This window comes from Leptidea sinapis, chromosome 41, assembly GCF_905404315.1.
Source record: "Leptidea sinapis chromosome 41, ilLepSina1.1, whole genome shotgun sequence".
Classification (NCBI taxonomy): Eukaryota; Metazoa; Arthropoda; class Insecta; order Lepidoptera; family Pieridae; genus Leptidea; species Leptidea sinapis.
In genome coordinates this window covers 7,718,822-7,732,596 of record NC_066305.1, presented here as the reverse complement: position 1 = coordinate 7,732,596, position 13,775 = coordinate 7,718,822, and the positions used below count along the sequence as shown (strand labels likewise).

The following is a 13,775-nucleotide window of genomic DNA, read 5'->3' as shown; positions in this document are numbered from 1 at the left end:
CATCACCACACTCGCCGGCGAGTGTGTTCTTCTCATCTTTTCATCTTCATCTCATCTTCATTTTTATTTTCATTCTCTCTCCTTCCCACAAGCACACAGCCGGTCTGAGGTTCGAGTCTCCTTAGGAGACGCCCCGCGACTGTTGTTGCGTAGTCTTTGCGGCCTCCACGGCCCACGTCCTACTTGGCTGTGAAAGCCAGGGCTGCTAACAGCACAGAGGAGGTTTTAGTCGGTATGGGGCGTCCGCTTACGCGGACACTCGAGTCCGACATATTACGCCCCGTTCCGGGGCGTAAATACGTAACAGTATTTCCTCCTCTCAAAACAAAAAAAAAAAAAACAATAATTAGATGTATAATATGTGTAATAAGCTTTGCTGTTAGTTACTAATTGAGTAATTTATAAAATTTTATTCAAATGCTTACCTATTTATTTATTAAAGCGTGGTGTTCTTTATTTATCAAATACAATACAATTATCTTTTTTTTTATGGAATAGGAGGACAAACGAGCGTACGGGTCACCTGGTGACCTGATGTGAAGTGATCACCGCCGCCCACATTCTCTTGCAAGACCAGAGGAATCACAAGAGCGTTGACGGCCTTTAAGGAAGGTGTACGCGCTTTTTTTGAAAGTACCCATGTGGGTACTTTCAAAAAAAGCTGTCGTATCGTCCCGGAAACACCAGCGCACAAGGAAGCTCATTCCACAGCTTCGTAGTACGAGGAAGAAAGCTCCTTGAAAACCGCACTGTGGAGGACCGCCACACATCCAGATGGTGGGGATGATATCCTATGTTGTGGCGTGTCGTGCGAAGGTGGAATTCGGCGGCAGGAATCAGGTTAAACAGCTCTTCGGAACACTCCCCGTGATAAATGCGGTAGAAGACTTAATCTAATGTTACAATTAAGTAGTAGTTCTAAAGTATAGGACAATAATTATCGTGAATATAAAAATTACAAAAAATACTCCCTAACTACTACTGACAAATAGAACTAATACTCTATGGCTACAATAAAAACACTATAAGAAATGAAAGTACAAAAAAATTAACCTATTAATTGAAATAGTGGAGAAGAAAAAGAAATATAGTAGCGTATTATATATATAGAGAGAATTTTAGATATGTCAGTGTGTGCGTTAGCTTGTAGTTAGCTAGTTTAAAATTCAAAATACCAAAGAGTATAATAATAAGGCATCTGTCCACCCCTGCAAAATACTTAAGAGCTAATTTCAAATATGGCTTACTCCTTACGACTTGTCAAACACAATCGGTGACAGTAACAATAGATTCGATTTCCTTTTCTATTTTACTGTATCTCCGTTAACTAAAGTTGTTCTTTTCTACTTCTTTCTTTTCTCTTGCATTCTCTGTTCGTCTATACACTAGTTTATTGGAAGTCTATGATCTATACAATACTTATACTATAGTAAAAGGAATAAATTGATTACGCTATTGGCTGAACGTAGTGTTTAAATTCTCTTTGCTATTGGCACTCATACTATTCGATGTCGATGTTAAGAAAGATGGGCAATGGGCAAGAAGCTCACGGGATGGGGAGTGGTGAGGCAGCCCCTACATGAAGATCCGCAACAACAGGTGTCAAGACATGCGTTGCCGGCCTTTAAGGTATGCTCTTTTCTTGAAGATCCCTAAGGTCGAATTGGTTCGGGAAAACAGCAGCCGGTAAATATTCCACAAAGTGGATGAAAGATGACATTAGTCTGGTTGGACCAATCATTACCTGTTAGCATTACTCTTCTGAATGTTTTAAAAGAATATTTAGAAAATGCACATGTAAATAATTATATAAAATGTTAAATAATATTATATACCTTACCTTATAGTTTTTTTTTAAATTTTTGTCACATTTCTGCTATTTTGTCACCAAACATATTTTAAGTTTACTAGTCTAATATGTTTACTTTACATCTAAGTAATTAATGGAACTGCTAGGTCTATTTAAATTATATAATAGGTAATTATGCTTGAATATGACTGATTGTTTCCTGAAATAAATAAATAAAATAAAATAAAATATAAATGGGCGCAAGCGGATGAGTCGAAGAGAGAGGCGTTGGCGGTAAGTTTGCACATAGCGAAACTGCCATCCCATAGGATCTGCCTGGATCTGGAAGCCCATAGGCTTCCCGAGGGGGTTTGCAAATGGGTCACTAGCTTTTTGGCCGATCGGAGCAACACGGTTGCTATCAACGGTGCATGCTTCGATTTAAAGCCCATAAACGCTAGTGTCTCGCATGGATACGTGCTATGCCCTACACTGTTTCTTCTGCATATGAATGATATGCTGCAAATCAGCACAGGGTGTGCTTCTTACACCGGCCGGGCCAACATGTCTCAGGATAGCGTCGACGAGAACCGGAACAAACTTGTGTCTGAAATCGAGACTATGCTTTGCAAAGTCTTGGAATAAAAAAATTTAGTCCAATTCAACCCCAGGAAGACACGGGTTTGTGAGCTTATCGCTGAAAAGACTCTCTTTGTCGTATACCCTCGATTCGAGATCACTCCTCTAACTGCCATAGCCTGTATCGGCATACTAGGTGTCGATATATCGAGTGACGTTCAGTTCCGTGTTCACTTGGAATAGAAGGCAAAACTAGCCTCTAGAAGCTTGGTATACTTATTAAGGCGAGACAGCACTTCACTATTAGCCATCGCCTGCAACTATACAAAGGGCAAATTCAGCCTCACATGGAGTACTCACCTCTGGGCGGGCGCTTCCCAGTACCAGCCTCTTCCATTTGACCGCATACAAGGAATATTGGCTCGAATCATTAACGATCAAATTTTCTCCGGTCGGCTTGATTTTTTGGCGTTGCGTAGAGTCTCTCTGCATCTTCTACCGCACTTATCACGGGGAGTGCTCAGAGGAGTTGTTCGGGCTGATTCCAACGGCCGAATTTTACTACCACCACCGACACTACGTCAAAATGGAAAATACCACCCGCATCACGTTGACGTCTGGCATTTCACAACCGCGCATTTAGCAAGAAATTTCTTGCCTCGCACAGCCACTTTGTGGAATATTTACCGGCTGCTGTTTTCCCGAACCAATTCGACCTTAGGGATCTTCAAGAAAAGACCATACCTTAAAGGCCGGCAACGCATGTCTTGACACCTGTTGTTGCGGATCTTCATGTAGGGGCTGCCTCACCACTCCCCATCCCGTGAGCTTCTTGCCCATTGCCCATCTTTCTTAACATCGACATCGAATAGTATGAGTGCCAATAGCAAAGAGAATTTAAACACTACGTTCAGCCAATAGCGTAATCAATTTATTCCTTTTACTATAGTATAAGTATTGTATAGATCATAGACTTCCAATAAACTAGTGTATAGACGAACAGAGAATGCAAGAGAAAAGAAAGAAGTAGAAAAGAACAACTTTAGTTAACGGAGATACAGTAAAATAGAAAAGGAAATCGAATCTATTGTTACTGTCACCGATTGTGTTTGACAAGTCGTAAGGAGTAAGCCATATTTGAAATTAGCTCTTAAGTATTTTGCAGGGGTGGACAGATGCCTTATTATTATACTCTTTGGTATTTTGAATTTTAAACTAGCTAACTACAAGCTAACGCACACACTGACATATCTAAAATTCTCTCTATATATATAATACGCTACTATATTTCTTTTTCTTCTCCACTATTTCAATTAATAGGTTAATTTTTTTGTACTTTCATTTCTTATAGTGTTTTTATTGTAGCCATAGAGTATTAGTTCTATTTGTCAGTAGTAGTTAGGGAGTATTTTTTGTAATTTTTATATTCACGATAATTATTGTCCTATACTTTAGAACTACTACTTAATTGTAACATTAGATTAAGTCTTCTACCGCATTTATCACGGGGAGTGTTCCGAAGAGCTGTTTAACCTGATTCCTGCCGCCGAATTCCACCTTCGCACGACACGCCACAACATAGGATATCATCCCCACCATCTGGATGTGTGGCGGTCCTCCACAGTGCGGTTTTCAAGGAGCTTTCTTCCTCGTACTACGAAGCTGTGGAATGAGCTTCCTTGTGCGCTGGTGTTTCCGGGACGATACGACAGCTTTTTTTGAAAGTACCCATGTGGGTACTTTCAAAAAAAGCGCGTACACCTTCCTTAAAGGCCGTCAACGCTCTTGTGATTCCTCTGGTCTTGCAAGAGAATGTGGGCGGCGGTGATCACTTCACATCAGGTCACCAGGTGACCCGTACGCTCGTTTGTCCTCCTATTCCATAAAAAAAAAAGATAATTGTATTGTATTTGATAAATAAAGAACACCACGCTTTAATAAATAAATAGGTAAGCATTTGAATAAAATTTTATAAATTACTCAATTAGTAACTAACAGCAAAGCTTATTACACATATTATACATCTAATTATTGTTTTTTTTTTTTTTGTTTTGAGAGGAGGAAATACTGTTACGTATTTACGCCCCGGAACGGGGCGTAATATGTCGGACTCGAGTGTCCGCGTAAGCGGACGCCCCATACCGACTAAAACCTCCTCTGTGCTGTTAGCAGCCTTCTTAAAAGTTTGTTTTTAGTATAGTTTGTTAGTACAAACTATACTAAAAACTTTATTAAATAAACCAAAGTGGTATATAAAAGGTACGTTGAGAACGTGAGGAGGCTCGAGGAATATTAAAAGATATTTTTTCTAGAAGGCTGTCAGAGTCTATGTAATTATTAATTAACTTGAAAAGATACATGTCATCTAAGAAGGTTCTCCTATCTAGAAACTGCTCTAGAAACATGGACAGCGTATTTAAGATTCCAGACTATACTTCCAAATTCTAATATGCTGCGAACGTATGCATAATATAGAGTTATTAAAGTTGTAGGGTTGCTGAAGGGCTTGGATAGACGCAGAATCATCCCTAGTTGTTTATATGCTTTGGCAATGTTATGAAACCGTACTGATGGTCGCTGATCAGCTGGTGCTCCTCTAGGTATCCCAACAGCTAGCGGTTAATAATCAACTTACTTTGGATAATGGCAATGGGGTGGTAGTCGGACGGATCCAAGAGTACACTTTCTTAGGGATCGGGTGCACTAGTAGGAGAGCCGGAAAAGACGGGTAAGGGCCGGTGCCACTTCCGGAGCACATGTTCGCAGTACTATCGAGGGAATGCCATCGTGCCCGCTCGATTTATGAAGATGGAAAGCGCCTTAAGCACGGTGCCATGCCGGAATTTTTCCCCCTGCATGTATGACTCGCAATGCAGAATATGCGGCGGTTGTGCATCATAGTCATCCAGAATCAAGTTGAACGCTTTCTCTTTCGCGTCATGGGCCAGCGAGTCATCGTCCCTGTGCAGTGGCGCAATAGCTAGCTGGCATAGGTTTCCTTGGACAACCTTGGCGAGTGAACAGAACGCACGAGTTCCCGAGCGAAGGCGTGCAAGTCTCTCGCCAATTCTGGCAGTGTGCTTCGACTTCGCGTCAGCAATAACTCTTTTGAGGGACCTGGAGGCATGATTGTAGTGTTTTTTAAGTTCGCTGGAATTCACATCCTTAGATACTACCGCATTGACCCAAGCCTGATAGCACTCCTGCTTTCGGCGAGAGGCCATTTTAAAGGAGCGGTCAAATCATGGTTGTGACCTAGCACCGATAGGTACCCAGGAGGATGGAATGAATAAATCCATACCTTGCAGTACCACATCAACAACAGCGTCAGCAGCGGCATCTAGATCATCCAAAGAAAAACAAATCTGCCTCCGAGGGTAGTATGCAAAAAATACCGCATCTCATCCCATTCTGCTGATCTGCCACACGGCGGCAACCTAAAAAGCGGGATGGGATAGGCGCGTGATCGGCACATTGCTCCGGATCAGGCATTGGTCCGACGACCTCATAGGAGGCTAAACTTAACATTTTTCCTCAAAATTAAGAAGAAAGAAGTTAATATTATTATCATGAGCTCATAAGTTTTTCATTTAAACAAAATCTTAATTTCTTCTGTTCCTAAAAGCTTAATGATTTGACAATGTTTTGTCTGCTTTTTGAAACTTAATGCTTTATGACAAAACATTTATGAAACAATGTTATAATATAGATTCTAAAGAGCAATTTTTCACGATTCTCACACTGTCTTTGTGATCGGCGACCTGTTCCGGTTCTCGCCGTTTACGCATCAAGCAGCCAGTGGACACTCACAAATGACCCGGATCACTTTTCGCGTGGTTGTATGAAGCTTAATGTCTGTACCCTTTAGTTAATCATTGCGACGGCCCACTGATGTTTTTCTGTACACTGTGCTAGTTCTACGTCTATGATAGTACCAACTTCCAAAAACAGACGTCATCTCAGCCAAAATTCAAAATTATGAAGTTTAGAAATGACAATGACATTTAGAAATCTGCCACTGGTGGCAACTGATAAGTGACATTGATAATTTGACACAAAATCAATATATATTATTTTTACTGTTTAGTTTTTACTTTTTATCAAAACAAACACGCACCGTTGGAACTAGGAAGTATAGAACAGTATCAATTTATCCATATTATTCTAAAAATTTTGATTTTTGTTAGCATAGCTGAGTTTAAATATTAAGCACTTTTTTTGATTTAAATTTGCCTTGTAATTGTTTGTTGACTAATTGACAGGGATTTCATAAAAATTAAAATAATGGTAAGAAGACAACGTGAGCAAAGTACAACTGAAGATGAAATAGTTATAGGTAGGTAACACTGCAGCTATTATTCAAAAATATGTTCTTGCTAATAGTATCCTGCTCAGCAACCATCTTATCCTTGCAGATGCATCTCCACAAAAGAAACACAAACGACATAAACATAAAAAGAAAAAACACAGACCCGATAATCAGTATGATAGTGATACATCAATTGATGTCTCCTATGAAGATGCATTTAATAAACCTTACAAAATAAAAAGCAAAGGAGACATACCAGGTACTGCAGCTGAAATATTAAAAGCTCAAACAATGAAATCTTCATCTGATTCTCGCAAGTCCATGCCAGGCTCATCATCAAGCAGTCCACCCAAAGTTCCTTCAAAAAAGAAGAAAAATAAAGGCAAAGACAGTGGCACTTCCAGTGAGGAAGAGAGGTGGCTTGATGCTATTAAATCTGGAAAGTTAGAAGAAGTAAGTAATATCAAAATAATATGTAGTCTATTTTGGTTTAGAGTTTTTTTAAACAATCAATAATTTGCACACAGGTAGATGAAGAATTAAAGAAAATCAAACCAAAGGACCCAAAAATGATGACAGCACGCCAACGAGCAATGTATGAGAGAGGCAATGACAAGGAACCTTGTCCTGGTGGTGAAGTGCTGCTTGCTCTACCCTCTGGATACAAAGAAAAAATTATGACAGCAGAAGCTCTCCAAAAAGCTGCATTGAAGTCCCAGAAAAGAAAACAATTAGCAGATGAAAAAAGAGAAAAAGACAAAAAGAAGACAATGGATCGTTTGCTCAAAAAACAAGAGTCAAAAAATTTAAAAAACGCTTTAAGAGGGAGACCGCTCAGGAAACAAGAACCTTTAATTGTTTATAAAAACAATAACAATGAAATTGCTTTGTCTTTTCCAGTAGGAATTTCATTTCCCTTAGAAAATAAATGTCCAATACCACCACCAACTCCAGTTGAATGTAGTGTAGAAGGATGTAAAAATATTAAAAAATATAATTGTTCCAAAAGTAACAAACCACTATGTAGTTTGGAGTGTTATAAAAAAAATATTGCATTGCATTTTGAAATAAAAAGTTTACTATAAATTCTTTTTGTTATTAATCTAGACTCTAACCAATCTGCATCATAATCCTTCATCATTATTAACAGCTTACCTGGGGAAACATTAGCACAGCCACAGATTATCATTACCATTACAAAAATAATATAAAAATATTTTATTCAAAAAAGTGCCTACACCATCCTAAAAGGCTGGCAATACTGTTACAAACACTGGTGTTGCTAGAGAATATGGATGGCAGTGATAGCTAACTCTACTTCAGGTGACCAAAACTTGTTACACCACCTTCCATAAAAAATTGTAAACATCTATATTGGATAGTTTACATCCATAGCAATTGATTGTTGTTTTAGTCCACACTTCATAATTATTGCAAATCAAAATAAGAATTTAAGAGAGCAGAGCATGAAAACAGCTTGTATTAATTTATGTGAGTACAAGAATAACCCCCTTTAGGGCCCTCCATTTTGTATGCTTCTTTTCATACTTCAAAACAAAAAAAACGAAGTATTATATACAGCCATCTTCATCATCCTGATTTTCTGGTTGAGTCATTTGTTGCTGAAGTCTTCAAAGGGAACTTCAATAAAAAATATCCAAAAAAAAAGATTAAACGAAATCTAAACATGAGCATATATTTCAGAGTAACATTTCGGAATTCTCATTATCAAGTGCATATAATTGTTTTTTGTTTTAATGAGTAAATAACTAGGTACAATAATTATTTTAATTGACTGTACAATACCACAAAATAAATTACTAACAAATCATATCTATATGGGACTAGAGTCATCTTAAAAAATACATGAACATTAAGTGACTTATCCTTTACAGTATAATTATGCTACTAATTAATAAAAAAATATCAAATGTTACAAAAGAAGATACTATTTACTTCATAGAATTGCAAAATGATTTCAATAATAATTTAAGATGCATGTGGCACTATTTTAATCTATCTCTCTATATAGGATACAATTTTCCTACACTACAGTTGGCTTTATTATACATCCATTATGAAGACATTCATTCAATGAAAGTGAGCAATCTTATTATTAGAACATACAGGTACATTAAATTTATATTATAAAGTACTTTAGTATAACCAACAACAATTTGGCATATAAATTGAGCCTAGAAAAAAGAGGATGCTAGAATAAAACACTACAACACTGACATCCTACAAGACTAAGGTAATCTAATTATACAAGTTCATAGGAAATATTATGTTTTTCTAAACATTCAATTTAAATTCAACATACATAGAGAATACTGATTTGAGGTATGCTATTAAATGTATATACCATTTATATATACTTAATGCTTACATTTTAAGATCTTTCCATTATTTTTAAACACCGACTTATTTCATGCACATTACAATTAATAATGTATACATACAATCAACACTCACATGAATAACATTTAGATACTACAAGAGTTCCAGTTTAGGATATGGATCAAGTCTTTCAATTGTAAATGCTCATACTACACTCCACTGCAGTCATAAAGATACTACAGAAAGCACAGGCTTAGAGAAGCCAATATCACTTCAGGATACCCATACATGTTAGCCAGCACGAATATAGAGAACAACTAGCAAGGTATCAGACATTAGTCCGTTTGGAGCTTCTGAGGCGAGCCAAACCGTTCTGTAACTGCTAAGACTGATTATTCTGCTTGTTTGATCTAAGTCGGGCAAGGCCAGACCTCTCCTCTTCTTCATCGCTTGTGCATGACAAGCCCCCTACTGCTCCACGAGACGATGTGGCTTGAATCAAATCTTGATCAGGTCCATTTCTGCTCTCATACAACAGAATACCCAATGTCTCTTCATAAATTCTGGCTTCAGGAAATTCAACTTTGGTATGTTTCTTATCAGTTGCATAAACAATTGAAGTGCAGCATACTTCTGCACACTTCTTTCCATGTCCAAAGAATGACCAGCAGCATATTTCATTAGATCCTATGACATCCTTAATGAAGAGCACTCTTCCACTGAAGCGGAGTGAGAGTTTGTCAAATAACTCTATATTTTTTAGCAGATTATCATCAGAGGTACTAGTATATGAGTATTTGTTATTGTGTCGATTAATCAGCAGCTTTACAACAGGCTGAAAAATAAAAAATATGGATAAGTTTACATTGAGTACACTAATAATTTTTGTTTAAACTAATCCATCCATAACATTTTCTGTAATTAATGTGATTTGAATATTTATAAAACCATTATTAATGGTATACTGAACTGGTGACAGTTGAAGATATAAAAAAATATAAGTTTTTTCTAAAAAAAAGTATTATTAGTCCGGGAAAGAAAGATTATTCAAATATTATATAAATACCTTTGAAGTTGACATGATGAGCAACTGTTCTTCCTTTTGTGATGTAATAAGTGGAACCCTGCATATTGGCTCTGCTTCTCTCTCTTTTTTGGCTAATGCTTGTTGGCAAGATTCAGTTAATTCTTCAATCAAAAAGTATTTGGCTTCAGCAAGTAATTCCATTATTTCTCTGTAACTATCTGGTAAACCAACAGTACCATCCCTAAGGTAATTAAGAATGGTGCCAAAATGCTTGCCGCAGCGATCAATCAATATCCAACCTGAAAAAAAGGCAGTTTAAGAAACACATACATATGATAAATATTTTACAAGTTTTAGTCTTCTTTGGTAGAGTAGGTAACTCAATGATAATAAATACCTTCTGAATCAGTAAGCACTTCCATTCTACCACTAAACATTGTTCTAAGCATATTATCGCTTTTCGTCAAAGTCCCAATTGTAGTGTAAAACAGGGTACCACCCACATTTAATTTAACATATTGGGATGGGCTACCTTTTATCAATGTTTTGTGATCGCCTGACATGTTTTTATCAAGAGAAGAAATGCAATCACAAATATTCATAGAAATAACACTTAACAAGCCAATTAAAGGTGATTTGAATTGGCGTGTTTTTTTATTAAATATTTTATTCTATTTCTTCCATTTTAATGTTTTGTTTAATTTTTTTGGGAGTTCATTAATTTATTCCGATAGGGCAGACGCCTTACGCCAGTCAAAGTCAATAATTGTCAAACCACTAATGTCAAAGACGCAGAGTATCTATTTTTTAATTAATATATATTTTTTACAGAAAAGGAAGACAAACGGGTCACCTCATGTTAAGTGATCACCGCCGCCCACACTATCATGTAATACCAGAGAATTCACATAAGCGTTACGAGCGTTTGATACCCATCATTTGCAAATGAAATCATATTTTTATATTGATAGAGAATGGCATTTGTTCATTGTTCACTGAAAGTATTACTTTTAAATGAACACAATATTTAATTAATTAATTTAAATTAAATTATTTAAATGTTAAGGAAGAAGAGGATGCTAATCACCAAATCATGCATTTAAAAAGAGATATTACGAAAATATTAACCAAAGAATATATTTTCTATTAGGTACGAAAAATAAACGGAACGTCCAATGAAAAATGGTAATACTGTACGTACTATTATTATTTGTTACTTTTTACTGTTTTTTTTTAATGCTTTTAGTGTTAGATTTTCGATGTCGCTTATAAATTCATAAATGACTTTATAATATTATTATATACATAATTGTATTAATTAAGAGTATTGGCAGCCCGGATGATTTGAATTCATCAAATCAAAATTCTAGGGGGGTGTCTAAAATCATATGGTTGGCTCGTAAGTTTTTTTTTTAAGTTTAAGTTTATTTGGCATTTTTACTTTGACATTATCAATGAGGCAACATTGTATATACAACTTTTTTAATCTACGCGATTACTACACTTTGTTCTTTGAGGTTCTCAGTCTTTAGTAGTTTCTTTTAACTAATTTAACTTTTCATAGGTTCATTCGTAGGTGGAAATTAATTTTAATGTTATCATGGAGTAGCAGTTAAATTTACGTAGAATACGTGAATTAGCACTGCACAAGGATATAATAATATTAAAAATATTTTAGTTTTAAAGCTATTATTGCATAACTATAAGTCGAAAGATTTTTGTAAATATGATATCTGGTATCTTTTCACCTTCTAAGATTAACTGTGATATTTGATATTACAATTACACAATGGAAGGATGTAAGGCAATAGCCACCGCGTCAAAGATTTCATCACACGACCCAATGATATTACAAACAGGGAGACATGACCACTGTGAAAACCAGACTTGTGCTCCTTGTGCAGATCATATAATCCCTAAGGATGATAATGACACCATATCAACACTTGCTCCAAAATCTGAGATCTCTTCTACAATAAGTAATACATCAACGCCGTCTTCTGTCTTAAAGCCACTTATGTGAGATACCCAATTATGTGAGAACAAAAACTTTTAAAAGTACAAAATTTCAAGAGACGTCTAATTGGTAGTATTAAACGGTTGCAAAAGTTATATGGGGAAGAGAAAATAGTGAGAGATTCGTGAAGATTATAAGACATTTTTAAATATTTTTGGATCTAAGAGGAAACGGTACCGTTCCCGGCAATTTTTCAATAAATGTAGAGAAGAAAATGATCAAACGTCGGAAGTCCTATAAATAACGTATTACCCACAAAATGTTTCACAAACGTGAGGTACATTCTATTACAAATTATACTCACATTCGTTATCTTCTACTATATGTCTCGTGACTATTAGTTATCTCATTTACTTTGTTGAATATCTAAACAAACAAGTTTAATTTTAGCGATGAAGTTTTGACTTTTACTTGATAAAGTTTTTACTTCTCTCTTGCGGTCTCAGGAAAAGTTAAATAAGCTTTATTTAATTTGGCTTAAACTAAGCGCTTTTAAATCGTTACTGTAAATATCTCTTTTAAATTACTGAATTTAGCATAAATAGATTCCATTCTTAGTAAAATATGATGTTCGTAGTTCAAATCAGAGAAATAAACAATTTTAATGTTTGTTTAATTGGATGGTATCCCAAATCTATCAAAAAACTAATCTTATATACTCGTATATAAAAGAGAATGTATGTTTGTATGTTCCCTAATAACTCCTAAACTATTCGACGGATCTCAATAAAATCTTTTGGAATAGATTCGTTGAAGCTCAAGGAAGGTTAACATATATAATTTATATAGCAACACAACGTTTGCCAGGTCAGCTAGTAGTATCTAAATGTCCTTTTAACATTGTAAGTCCACTTCTAACATAAACGAGAATGTAAACTACCTACGATAAACTGTAGGTAAGATTACACTAATTAATAACTGCTTATTAGGAAATTGAGTTCAGATGTTACTGTCTCAAATCTAAAAAGTTTGTACAAAAATATGTATATGAAAGTTAAAGAATTTACTTATTCAGTCAGGAAATCAGTTTAAAATAATAAAGAACTAACTAATTAATTTAAATTAAGTCCATGTTACGTCAGTTGGTGCTGGGGCTGCAGCAAACTTCGCAAATATTTGATCGCAGTAAGTCAGACATCATTGTGCCATTTGGTGTCAAGACTTATTATAGGTATCGAGAATTTACAAAGTATTTATCTACACGCCTCAATAGGGCTACTGGAAGCCCAAGCGCCGGCAGCTATTTCGTACAAAGGATCAACCAAACTATCCAACGAGGAAATGCTAAGAGTATTCTTGGTACACCTCCCCGTAATGATAGTTTTAATTTAATGTAATATGTACATACTGCAAAAATTTAATTGTTTATTTTTTATGTCACAATAAGGAAAATGAAGAGATTAACCTTTAAGTAGGTACTAACCTTTTCATATAAATGTCTCGGAAGCGTCAGCAAAGATTCGCCAGTATTCAAACGGCTCTTTCTAATTGGTGATTTTTAAAGTATCTTGGCCTGACGTTAATAAAGACATAAAGGGCATTTATTTTCTCAAAATTGATTCCTTCAGAATTATTTTCATGTAATTTCTAATATACTAGATCCTACTACCGCTTTCGAAACAAATGGCGGTCTGAGAGAGAAGAAGCGGCGCAAGAAACTCTCCCAGCTTTCTTTTTTTTGCGCTCTTTTCAATAAAAATATACAATATTATAC

The 13,775-nt window shown here is 35.9% G+C and overlaps 2 protein-coding genes across 2 annotated transcripts; one reads left to right on the top strand and one right to left on the bottom strand.

Annotated features, from left to right (window-relative positions):
• The first annotated feature begins 6,444 nt into the window (after positions 1-6,444).
• LOC126976478 (INO80 complex subunit B) lies at positions 6,445-7,763 on the top strand. The gene is made up of 3 exons (XM_050824829.1): positions 6,445-6,704; positions 6,784-7,130; positions 7,205-7,763. The coding sequence occupies exons 1-3, from the start codon at positions 6,653-6,655 to the stop codon at positions 7,760-7,762; spliced, it is 957 nt and encodes a 318-aa protein (XP_050680786.1). The 5' UTR covers positions 6,445-6,652; the 3' UTR covers position 7,763.
• A 590-nt stretch (positions 7,764-8,353) lies between these two features.
• Positions 8,354-10,800, bottom strand: LOC126976480 (BTB/POZ domain-containing adapter for CUL3-mediated RhoA degradation protein 3). Its single transcript, XM_050824835.1, has 3 exons — positions 10,442-10,800; positions 10,084-10,343; positions 8,354-9,852 (listed from the first exon to the last, which is right to left on the bottom strand). Exons 1-3 carry the CDS (start codon positions 10,644-10,646, stop codon positions 9,400-9,402), a joined length of 918 nt encoding a protein of 305 aa, XP_050680792.1. The 5' UTR covers positions 10,647-10,800; the 3' UTR covers positions 8,354-9,399.
• Positions 10,801-13,775: the final 2,975 nt, after the last annotated feature.

What these genes read in the sequence shown, in the direction of transcription:
- LOC126976480 (XM_050824835.1), bottom strand. Translation starts at nt 10,646, where the DNA reads ATGAATATTTGTGATTGCATTTCTTCTCTTGATAAAAACATGTCAGGC. An exon ending in AGTGCTTACTGATTCAGAAG is followed by an intron (nt 10,344 to 10,441) that starts GTATTTATTATC and finishes CCTTTTTTTCAG; the next exon opens with GTTGGATATTGATTGATCGC. An exon ending in TCATCATGTCAACTTCAAAG is followed by an intron (nt 9,853 to 10,083) that starts GTATTTATATAA and finishes TTTATTTTTCAG; the next exon opens with CCTGTTGTAAAGCTGCTGAT.
- LOC126976478 (XM_050824829.1), top strand. Translation starts at nt 6,653, where the DNA reads ATGGTAAGAAGACAACGTGAGCAAAGTACAACTGAAGATGAAATAGTT. An exon ending in TGAAGATGAAATAGTTATAG is followed by an intron (nt 6,705 to 6,783) that starts GTAGGTAACACT and finishes TTATCCTTGCAG; the next exon opens with ATGCATCTCCACAAAAGAAA. An exon ending in AATCTGGAAAGTTAGAAGAA is followed by an intron (nt 7,131 to 7,204) that starts GTAAGTAATATC and finishes ATTTGCACACAG; the next exon opens with GTAGATGAAGAATTAAAGAA.